Source organism: Ylistrum balloti, unplaced genomic scaffold (genome assembly GCF_031769215.1).
Source record: "Ylistrum balloti isolate Yb309-2 unplaced genomic scaffold, AGI_CSIRO_Ybal_v1 Utg371552, whole genome shotgun sequence".
Taxonomy (NCBI): Eukaryota; Metazoa; Mollusca; class Bivalvia; order Pectinida; family Pectinidae; genus Ylistrum; species Ylistrum balloti.
This window is the reverse complement of record NW_026782798.1, coordinates 862,481-874,081: the sequence shown is the minus strand read 5'-3', so window position 1 is coordinate 874,081 and position 11,601 is coordinate 862,481. Positions and strand designations below refer to the sequence as shown.

Genomic DNA, 11,601 nt, shown 5'->3' with positions numbered 1-11,601 from the left:
TTATGGAGGATTAATGCCATTCGTGTCCACTTCAATCTTTATAAATATCGTATCTTCTTGGAGGTAGGTTTTCGTTTCAAGCATTGTGTGAGAAACAAAAACAGGACAGCCTGATGCAATATTCATCTCTGTCTGTGGCTTCCTAAAGCTATTGCTATTTTCATCAGGCCTGAACGTATCAGACAGCCTGTTTGTTCCCGTATCCTGATCCATTAAAACCATGGTCACTTTCTGTTGGAATGGCCAAGGAAGTAGATTGTCGAAATCGCCTCTCATCACGACAAAGAACAGCGACATGTGTGTCCCTTTCCCCATGCCGTCGCCATTGAGGTAGACTCGGGCACACATCTTGTAGCCGAATTGGCTCGTGTAAAATGGCTGGCTAAACAGGGAGAGCGTCCTACCATTCTTTGCTTCTTGTTTTCGTCTCGTGTAATCCCGTATTTTCCATAGTAAAACACCATTAAACGATGTCGTTTCTTGAATCTGAAGTCTCAAGTCTAATTCAGTCAGACGAATATCCATCAATCCGATTTGTCTGTCATGATTTTGTAATATGCCAGCAACATTGTCTAAGATGAAAGAAAACCCACTTTGTAAATAACAAAAATATACATCTGGTTGAAAACAAACTCCAACATTTTCCTGGTAATTTCTACCAATTTTCTTGTGGTGCTTTATGCGCTTTGCAATTACTGATTTGTTAAATGAAATTTTCGTTTGTACTATTCTCGTTTTCGAAGTACTAAAAGTACAATGTGAAAATTCAATATACCTAATTCTAAAAGGAGTCCATGAAATGTGAATATTCTATCTACTGGAAACCTCGCCTTCTGACATCAGAAACATATTGATCTGAATGGCATGTAATAATGTTCTATTCATACCTCCAATGCTCTGTCTATCTCCACCATACAGACCATTCTGTTCTAACCGCGTTAACCTGTTCGATAGGTTTATTTGGCCGTCCCGTAGACCCTGTAAGTCTCTTCCTTGTTTTTCAACTGTGTTTTTCCTGGCGCAATCCTCTACTCTTCTCTCCATGTGGATCATGCGTTCAGCGAGGGCAACGGATTGCAACTTAGAAAAGTTAACATGGTGGATGTCAATAACGTGGCTATCGACGGATATTCTCTTATCATATCAGCTACCCAGAAAACGCCGAATAGAATGAAATACATCGTGATTTGATTATTATGTTTTCTTTATTTTAAAGCCACGGCTTGCATACCGCACGTGTTGAGTAGCCTCTGTCTGTAGACCTCGCCAAATCCAGCGTAAATATTTTCCCAATAAGACATGCATGCAATCATAGGAAGGAATCAAGTATTGTTTATATCCGTTATTTATTCATTTAATGGGTTTTACGTCCGCAGTTTACGAAGTTAACGGCAGAGTTCAATAAAAGAATATTTCAATATTAGCTTTGAGTGATTTGATTTGAAAGTGAGTGTTCAAAAGTATTAAATCATAACTTGATAAGGCATAAACGTCACGTGTATTTCTTCGAGCAGACTCAATAGTGTAACGAGAAGTATCGGGCAACCACTGTAGGAACTGGATAAAATCCGGTTTAAATAGTATAACAACTTATTTTTACGTCTAAATTGCTACAGCACATCTGCGAATATTGAATATATATATATAAATAATTCTAGCAAACCTTGATCTCCTTTATCGCCCTTTTCCTGACTTCCATTTCCTCCCTCAAACTTCCAACTTCTTGCAAACACTGGTCATTTGTCTTTTTCAAATTATGTCGACTTTCTGAGATATCCTAGAAGATCATTTATTTTTAATTGAAGTAATTTCATCATGACAAGTCTTTAAATGCTGAAATTTCTTTTTGTTTATAAAAAAAAAACTACGTTGAAAACAAACATTACAGAAATGTAGTTTATCTAAAAGATGTATGCGCCACTTGTGTGGTGAATTTGTGTTATCTGTTATTCAATAAAAACACAATATTGACATAAACCAAATCATATCTATCTTTTGTCTTCATTACGCACAGCTATTAAAACATACCGTTCTGAGCGTTAGAAAATATTACTTTATCAGGTATAAAACGGGGTATGTAAAATAAATCTATATTTCCTCATTTTTCTCCCCGGCTAAGTAATAAATCATAAACAGAATATTCTGTTTTATCATGAAATTACTTATTAACGATTTTTACGCGATTTTCTGAACACATTGGAATAACAGGAATGTCATTAACAACAACACACTTACTTGCAATTCCCTTTGGATCTCCATACTCTGGAGGTCAATACTAGCTGTGTACAATGTCGTTAACTGTAGATGATGGTCAAATGAAATCTGATCATGTTTCTCCAATTCTTCTTTTGATCCCTGGAGAGAGATTATAATTTCATCTTTTTTCTTATAATTTTATCTCCTCAAAGTTTAAATGCCATTATTCAATATCAATCGCGTACTGTCACAAATCAATACAGAAATCAGGGGCGATACGAACAGTGTGAAATTGATCGCATTAAGATTTCTTATACTTACTGTAAAATCACATCCGACATTTGAAAACTTACAATGAAACGGTCTTTTCGGACAATCTAGTTCATGTTCCTTCATCTAAAATCAAAAGCATGATTTCTTTCAGAAACTAATTGACATTGATTCTTTTAATATATCGTATCTTCATCAAGACAAAATAAATTCCTGTATGTATGTCACTATTCTTAAACTTAAAGTCAGACCTTCTTGGGTCGTTGTACTTTACAAACACTAAAACTGATTCAATGTTTTAAAAAAATGTATTAAGGCACTTTACAATAGTCATCTTATTTCCTTTTTAGCTCATCTGGGCCAAAGTACCAAAGTACATAATGTTTGGTTGGAATGTTCCTATGATTAATAAAGAATTACTTTGATCCATATACAAAATCAAATAGGTCAAATTTGGGGGAAAAAATGAAACAACATCTTCATATTAACTGAAAAGTGTTTAGAGGAATGAAATTTGGCTGATAAGTTGCGAGGATAATGCCCAACAAAAAACGTGAAAAGAAATAACCTTGACCCATACTGAAGGTCACATGGTCTAATTTATTTAAACCTTCAAACGACTTTTCATTAGCCAAAAGGCCTAGAGACAAGATATTTGGACGAAGACCAACAATGCTTGCAAAAAGGAATGACTTTGACCCCATTCAAGGTCACAGAGGTTAAATTTATTAAGACATATAAATGATATATTGTTAACCGAAACGCCTATAGGCATGATATTTGGCTTGGATGACGCCCGACAAAATTTGCAAAAAAACAACAACCTTGACCCGTATTCAAGGTCACGAGGGTCAAATTTGTTAAAACCTAATAACAAAACAGAAGCATGATTTTGCCTTTTAGGTTTCCGTGATGAACTCTGAAAAATGTGCAAAACAGAAATGACCTTTACCCATACACACACATACAGAAATGCAAAACTATGAATGAGGACCTTCACTGTACCCCTGTCACAAAAGCATAGCACAGAAGATGGCGGTGGATCGGGCATGCCTGCAGGCTTCACCTAGATTCATCAGAAGGGTAGCAAAGCGATGGATACCATCGAGCCCGCGAAGAGGCGAAGATCCATGGAATCCTTGGGGCGGTCGGTCTAGAAGGAAATGAAGAAAGCAGGAGGGACGTCGGGACAAGTTAAACGATGGTCGCAGGACAGACAGTACCGGAAGACACTCGTGATGGCCATATGTGCGACACCGCACGAAGAGGATTAAGAAAGTAAGTTTAACCACATGCAAGCCTTCTTCTGATAAATCAAAAGTCTGAGAAGCAGGTTTTTTAAAAATTGGTTAGAAGTGATCGGATGTACCCATTTTGAATATGTGATATACACCCATTCTATTCTATTCTGTTCTATTTTATAGGCAGTACATACATCTTCTCGAGGTCGTTCAGCAATACCACATCCATTTGGGCAATCAATAAGAATTTTTCTGCATTCCATTGATTCGTGATCCTAAAGAATAAATTATTCATTTACTTACTGCATCCAAAGTTTTTCATTTGTGATATAAACAGATTCAACACAGCGTTTAGAGTGACCAATTAAATGACTTCTTCCTCCGAATTTATTTCCTTTACATAAATATATATTCATGACCGCTGTATGATATATTTTTGTGGAAATAAAACGCCTTATATCAAATGATTGATTTTATGTAATTATATTCTAACATTTAACTGATATAAAATGGACTTCTTATCACTTGCTTGTCTATGAACGATGACGACGTCATCCTTACAGAAGAAACATGGCTCCTTTCTGTATTCACAACGCTGCAGATGATCCTCCAAGTTCTTTTTCAGAGTAAATATACCACAGCCATTAGGTTCATAGACACACTGAACTGATTTGAAATCGCAGTCCAAAATGTGTTCCTGTCCAAATTAAGTTTCACTTGATTTTCATTTTTAAAAACTCAGACTAAGGCCTAAAAAGTATAATGAAATTATATAAACTTACTTATTTTACGGAATCTACGGAAGGATTGTGAATATCTCATAAAAATGTATGCAATATCAATGTTAAAAGAATGCTTAACAAAATGACTAATAAACATTTATAAATACCAGTAATATGTCCATTTTATTATATTGTTAGTTGTGATAATGATTCGTGCATGAGCTAATGTTTTGTTGCTTCGTACAAATGTGAATGAAGTTGAAAATTGTTTAAACAACTTAAGTGAAAGAACTTGCAATTGTCTACCTCCAGTTGTTTCCACTGCATTTCCTGTGTACAACCTTGGTCTTTATTGGAGCAATACACCGGAAGCGTAGCAGTCTCACGTCTCGCACTTGGGTCTCTGAAAATCTATGATAATTCATGAATTAATTGAAGTTAATATCATATAATATCTCGAAAGAATAAACTCCGCAAAAAATTCAAATATCTTCAAAATATAATCTATGTAATTCAGCATTGTAACGTATCATCACATTTAAAGAGAAAAAAATCCGTTGATTAAAAAAGAAATAAACACGTTCATTACAACGACCCAACTTTGCAAATATAGATACTTTCACTTGGAAACTTATTTTTTGTTTTATCATTTTTATTGATATTCGGATGAAGAAGTAGAACTAAGTCAGCATTATTACCCTTTGTGAAATAAACTATCGAAATATTGAATTATTTATGCTTATATCCTGATACGTCTGATACAGAAGGCAGTGTAAGAAAACTGGTTTACACCAAAATTATATACGCAATATATGATGAAATATGAACTATAATAGCGTTCTACGTACACAACAGATATTTAAACTTATCACATATACTATGATTACATTAGTAGGTCCTACCTCCTCCTTTTTCAGAGTCGGTACACATGTTTCATCATTTCCAGGACATCGCAAGGGTGAAGACTTTTCAAACACCTTGAATGCACATTCTTCACACATCCTGTGTCCGCAAAGGGTTTGAACGGCATCTCTAAGAACATCTCTGAAAGCAACCTCCTTAATTAAAAATTTCCAATTGCATGTCTACTACATACATAAATGTTTCTTTAACTCGTACTCGAACAGGATTTCAAACCCAGATTGAACTAAAACAGGAACACTTTAATTTATACCTGCACTCGAGACATTTGTACTTGGGATCAAGGTTCACAAAGGATGGACGTCCTAATGGAGTCTGTTGCATAGATAAAGATTTCACGGAACTCAGCGCCATCTCTGAAATACAATGTACTAAACGTTTAGATATCTATTTAAACTTTTTCATATGAAATCAAATTGCGAGAATCCAAAATTCTCTATGAATCCCCGATATATGACAACTGGTTCACAGTTTCTGTCATAACCACATAACTCTACATCTATAAATGCTATATTGATTATGCCCAGTTTACATCTATAAATGTTACATCGATCATGTCCGGTCTACATCTATAAATGTTACATCGATCATGTCCGGTCTACATCTATAAATGTTACATCGATCATGCCCGGTCTACATCTATAAATGTTACATCGATCATGTCCGGTCTACATCTTTAAATGTTACATCGATCATATCCGGTCTACATCTTTAAATGTTACATCGATCATATCCGGTCTACATCTATAAATGTTACATCGATCATATCCGGTTTACATCTTTAAATGTTACATCGATCATATCCGGTCTACATCTTTAAATGTTACATCGATCATATCCGGTCTACATCTATAAATGTTACATCGATCATGTCCGGTCTACATCTATAAATGTTACATCGATCATGTCCGGTTTACATCTATAAATGTTACATCGATCATGTCCGGTTTACATCTATAAATGTTACATCTATAAATGTTACATCGATCATGTCCGGTCTACATCTATAAATGTTACATCGATCATGTCCGGTCTACATCTATAAATGTTACATCGATCATGTCCGGTTTACATCTATAAATGTTACATCGATCATGTCCGGTTTACATCTATAAATGTTACATCGATCATGTCCGGTTTACATCTATAAATGTTACATCGATCATGTCCGGTTTACATCTATAAATGTTACATCGATCATGTCCGGTCTACATCTATAAATGTTACATCGATCATGTCCGGTCTACATCTATAAATGTTACATCGATCATGTCCGGTTTACATCTATAAATGTTACATCGATCATGTCCGGTTTACATCTATAAATGTTACATCGATCATGTCCGGTCTACATCTATAAATGTTACATCGATCATGCCTAGCTTACATTAGAAATATTATTACAGCATTCATGTCTACTCTACTTTAATGAAAATAATAAAGAAAAAATAAGATATAAGAAAAGGAAAAAAGAGAAAAATCACTTTTAAGTTTGAAAACTTACTGACTGATTCCTTTTGCAATTTTACATGTCAATAAAAAATATTAGATTAACCAATGAAAATTTTACATCGTTTACGTCTAGTCCACACCGTATACTTGAATAGACGAACGACACAGTGTTTGAATAAGTACTCGTGAAATATTAAACACATGGCCGTCTATCGTGGTAAAATTTCTATAACGTATTATAGGTGATTATCCTAACTTTTCAATTTCAAATATTTCCGAAATATTGAATTTCAGTCACCGATCCTTTCGAATCAACAAAAATATCAATTTCTGATCATAAACACACACATCAGGTAGGGTTTTTTTCTGTTGTAAGGTTAACCGCGTTTTCGCTCGTTTAAAAAAGTGAAATTACTATAAATCGACAAATTTACTCGTTTCGAGTGTTCCAAGCGTGAAAAATAACTACCTGTGCTATATTTAACTTTTTTATATTCTTTATGTTAAGTTCAAAGTTCAATTAATTCATACTGGTTTACATTTTACTTTCTATCAGCTCATTTTCGATTATTTTCCTTTACTTATTTTTATGCATTTTCGAGATTGTAAAAAGACATTTTTTTGTTTGTTTTCTGTTAAAAATACTGAATATAAAAAAGGCAAAGTAATACAGCATTACATATAGTGTTATAAAAGATATCTAACCATAAATATTGTAGTTGAAAATTTCAGATAATGATAATGCTTAATTCTTTCAAACTCTGTGAGAAATGTTTAATAAATCTAGGAATAAACTAAGTTTTATAGTCAATAAGGCTGGAAAATTACATTCTTTCAAAATTTTCTAACATGAAACAATTCATATTTGGAACCAATGAAAATCCAAAAATACTTCCCACTCTCTAGGTTTTTTCAAACGCTTTTGTAAATTCCAGGTTCATGACCTACATAAGCGAAATTGTGAGAAATTGCGGTGACTAACCACTGTGAAGTTATGTGTACGATTATCATTGGACAAACACCAGATTACATATTAGATAAAGCTGTTAAACTTAATTTTGAATGTACTAAGCCAGTCTGTAAATACTACATGTAAAAAGTCTACCCACGCTCTACATGGATATCCAGATCACACTGATAGGTCACGTGGAGACAAAAACAAGCCCTTTCTTGGTATAAGCGGGGGGTCCAATTATGATTTTATCAAATCTCTTTCTGTAAATATACTTCACAATATGGAGGTAACATGAAGGAGACTGTGACCAACCTGTATGTTGAGTAGACATGCGTTGACGATGGAGTGGGTGGAGAGATAAAATGAATCCGCGTTAAGGATGTGTTAAGAGGCTTTATCTTTACAACAGATGTTTTATGCTGTACAACGTGGAAAAGTTCGGAGAAAAGTTTTTTTTTCATTATATTTTACGGAAATCAGTGGCGAAGTGCAGGTTAACGACACTGAAAATAGGAATATCATTTTAATATCATGATTATATTGATTTCTTACCATTTAGTAATATTTTCTTATCATATGACAATATTTTAGAAGGATGAAAAGTATATTAAATAAAAAAAAAAAACCCGTTAACAAAAATAAGTTTCTTATTAAAATATCAGGCAGGTACGGTAGAGGACACAAAAAGAAGAAATGGTCCAATTTCAAAACTAAAATATGAGATGTACTCCAACCCCATACATAACCATTCGAGTAATGACAAAGGTCCCAAATAAAAATGTTTACTTTATTCTTGAGAAATTATATTGAATTTAAAATGCCCCAATACATTGCCCTATGTGTGCAGTGCACCTTCCAATGTATATTTAACACTTATTACGGTCAATATCGATTTTCTCAGTAGCATCATAGGTTACAATTGACGAGTCCTAGAAAGGCCGAAACAGCTGTATAGATCTGTTTATTCATTGTTTAGCTATAACGCAACTAGCTATCAATTTGTATTGAAAAATCTGTTCATAAGTGTCTTTGTACAATTAATGTGACAATAAAATGTTTAAACTTATTGATTGATTTCTATTCATTTAAGTTTCCCTCCGGTATTGATTTTATAAGGTGTCGCGTATAAAAAGGAATAAGAAAGTAAAAAATCAAAATTTAGATTAACATATGTTAATTGTACCATTACTGCTATTTCATCACTTAGAATCATCAGAGTGAATTTCAACGAGGATGTTAGAAAAATCACAATCAGGTTAAAATATAGAAGCGGAGATTTTTAGTTCACTTAAACTTCCTTGTTTATATTTCAACTTCAAAAGAGAAAGCATTCCAACAAATTAGCAGGAATATTAAATGAAGTATAATCATCATGAAACATATCAACCGAAACCAAAACGCTGGATAATGGCTGGTGACTATCATTGTAAATTCGCATCAGGAAAACCCATCACGCAACGGCAATTGGTAATTTTTCGTCGTCATAAGTTATTTTCTACCTCTCACATGAATGCGTCAATGCTTATGCTGTAGAATAATGTTGTAAATCATCACAAAATCAATACCTATTTCGAAATCGAAACATCGGTTTACATAATTGGGATTTACAGTTTAGTAGGTCGACTGGGTTTTTCTGTATCCATCTAGGTAACAGTTATACAGAAAATTTACAACATTATCAGTCACCACATAGAATTGTATGTGTGAGAGTGGTTTGTGCTGTCGTGCATGGCAATATCCAACTCAAAACAAAAGCTAGTGGTGCCCTGTCGTGCATGGCAATATCATAACAAAAGCTAGTGGTGTTCCCAAACCCCATTTTCCAGCCAGTGATAGGGAATCACATATGAGTATAATCTCACAAAGTAGATGATATAATTGTATGATGAAAATAAAAGAAGTTTCATTTAAAATTTTTATCTCAATTTCTCCATGAAAATGGTCAAATGTGTTGGCAACGAGAGTTATATTTATTTATCATATTTCAGGCTGCTGTTACTTTGTTTTTCGGAACTACAATGTACCAGGAAACGTGGTTTTTCCTAATTCATTAGTCATTGGGAAGATTATGAAATTGGCCTAGTTCCAAGACAAATAAACATGGCTTACATTAATGAAAGACAGTACATGAGAAATGAGACTGGCATACAATATGAAAGTAAACATGGAAATATGATTTTTTCGGTCTGATTTCCTTGTGTTATTCCGTGTTAAGTGCATTTATTATCGTTACGGCATTTAACCCTTAATGAAGGACATAAAACTGGATGATACAGTTTAATTCATTATGTGGCTATGCTGTATCTAATCAAATATTTGTATTGAATGGTGCAATTCATTTGTGTGTCTTTTGTATAATCGAAAACAGATAACGCTAAAATGTTATGGGGGGAAAAGGGAGTTGGGGCGAGAATTGTTATGTACATAGATAACAAATAAAGCAACTATCCCAAACAGATTCAATTTTACACGATAGGGCACTTAACGAGTGAAATGTTTATTTGGGACAAACATCCAGCATTTCAATGCTTTGGAAAGATCATTGACGATTATTGTGTTCCAGATTTCTGATATAAAATGACTGATGAAATGAAAATCTGAATATGATATCAGTATCATACGGGAAAGAAACGTCCTTAATGAAAGGCAATCAACTAATACACAACTATATCATAACTATAAGCAAGAAATGTCTACATATGCTGCCATTCACAAAGTGGAGGGCACTTTTTTTTTAACTTAATTTCAAAGTAAATTTTGTAACATTACTTATCTTTTCTGAAATTTTGGAAAATTGTCAACGATTTTTCACTAAAGTGGAGATTATTCCTTTCATTGTGATTTTGTGGCGCGAAGTTGGAAAAAAATATGAATTTTCAAATATTTTGGAAAATAGATCCCCTCTTCACCTGCTCCTTTACTTCAATGTGGCAGGACATTTTTCAAATCATGTTCAACAACTCTCACTAACAAATGAATCATTTTTAGAAATGGAATACATTTCATTATTTCTTAAGCTTACGAACGAGTCAAAATAACCAGTAAAAGTTAATTCGATGGGAGTATACAAATGGCAGGTGAAACAAAACTATGTGTTATAAATAAACGGCACAATACATAACAGGTTATAGTTCAATTAGCACTGAACATTACAGATTATGTTTATGTAAATATAATACATGTGTTGGTTTTGAATCAGCGTCATCATTTAAAAGAAAATATATTATAGGAAAAAAATATATTTTATTCTTCGACAATAAGCCATAACAACTCCTTTTCACTACTTAAAATTTTTTCCTGAATCAATTAAATAACTTATAATGTTAATCACAGGAAAACCATTATACTTGATCCCAATTTAGATAGTCCTTTCAGACTATTTTACGTAACATATGCCGGAAATCTAGAGGATATTTTATATTGAATTAATATGTAGCACAATAACGTTCCCTTCATTTCACCATAATAAAAAATAATTACTAAAATGTACTTACAAGACAATAAGTTTGTACATATCCCTTCGCCAAATCAGATATTTTCTTTTTCAAACTGATTTTATACTCCTATATATAAGTAAAACGCATATTTTCTGAGATAGAAGTCCAGTGACACACAATTCCAATAAAGAACACTTCCTGAAACTGAATCTAATGCGGAGATATTCCTGGAATCACTAGAGTTCGGAACATTTACCAAGACTGTTAGTTTAGACAGTGACGTAGAGTTGGTCTAGTTTTACATATTCTTGAATATACTTACCTTAGTGAATTTAAACATTCACTACTGTTGTAAACGGAAAGAGTGAAAGAAATACGTTTAATTTGTCAATACCTAACGATCCATA

At 33.5% G+C, this 11,601-nt stretch overlaps 1 protein-coding gene across 1 annotated transcript; it reads right to left on the bottom strand.

The window, feature by feature from the left end:
* LOC132562950 (TNF receptor-associated factor 3-like) lies at positions 1 to 5,707 on the bottom strand. Its single transcript, XM_060227727.1, has 10 exons — positions 5,604 to 5,707; positions 5,332 to 5,473; positions 4,736 to 4,840; positions 4,237 to 4,404; positions 3,902 to 3,982; positions 2,518 to 2,592; positions 2,236 to 2,355; positions 1,664 to 1,777; positions 888 to 1,080; positions 1 to 572 (listed from the first exon to the last, which is right to left on the bottom strand). The coding sequence occupies exons 1-10, from the start codon at positions 5,702 to 5,704 to the stop codon at positions 1 to 3; spliced, it is 1,671 nt and encodes a 556-aa protein (XP_060083710.1). The 5' UTR covers positions 5,705 to 5,707.
* Between the last annotated feature and the right edge of the window lie 5,894 nt (positions 5,708 to 11,601).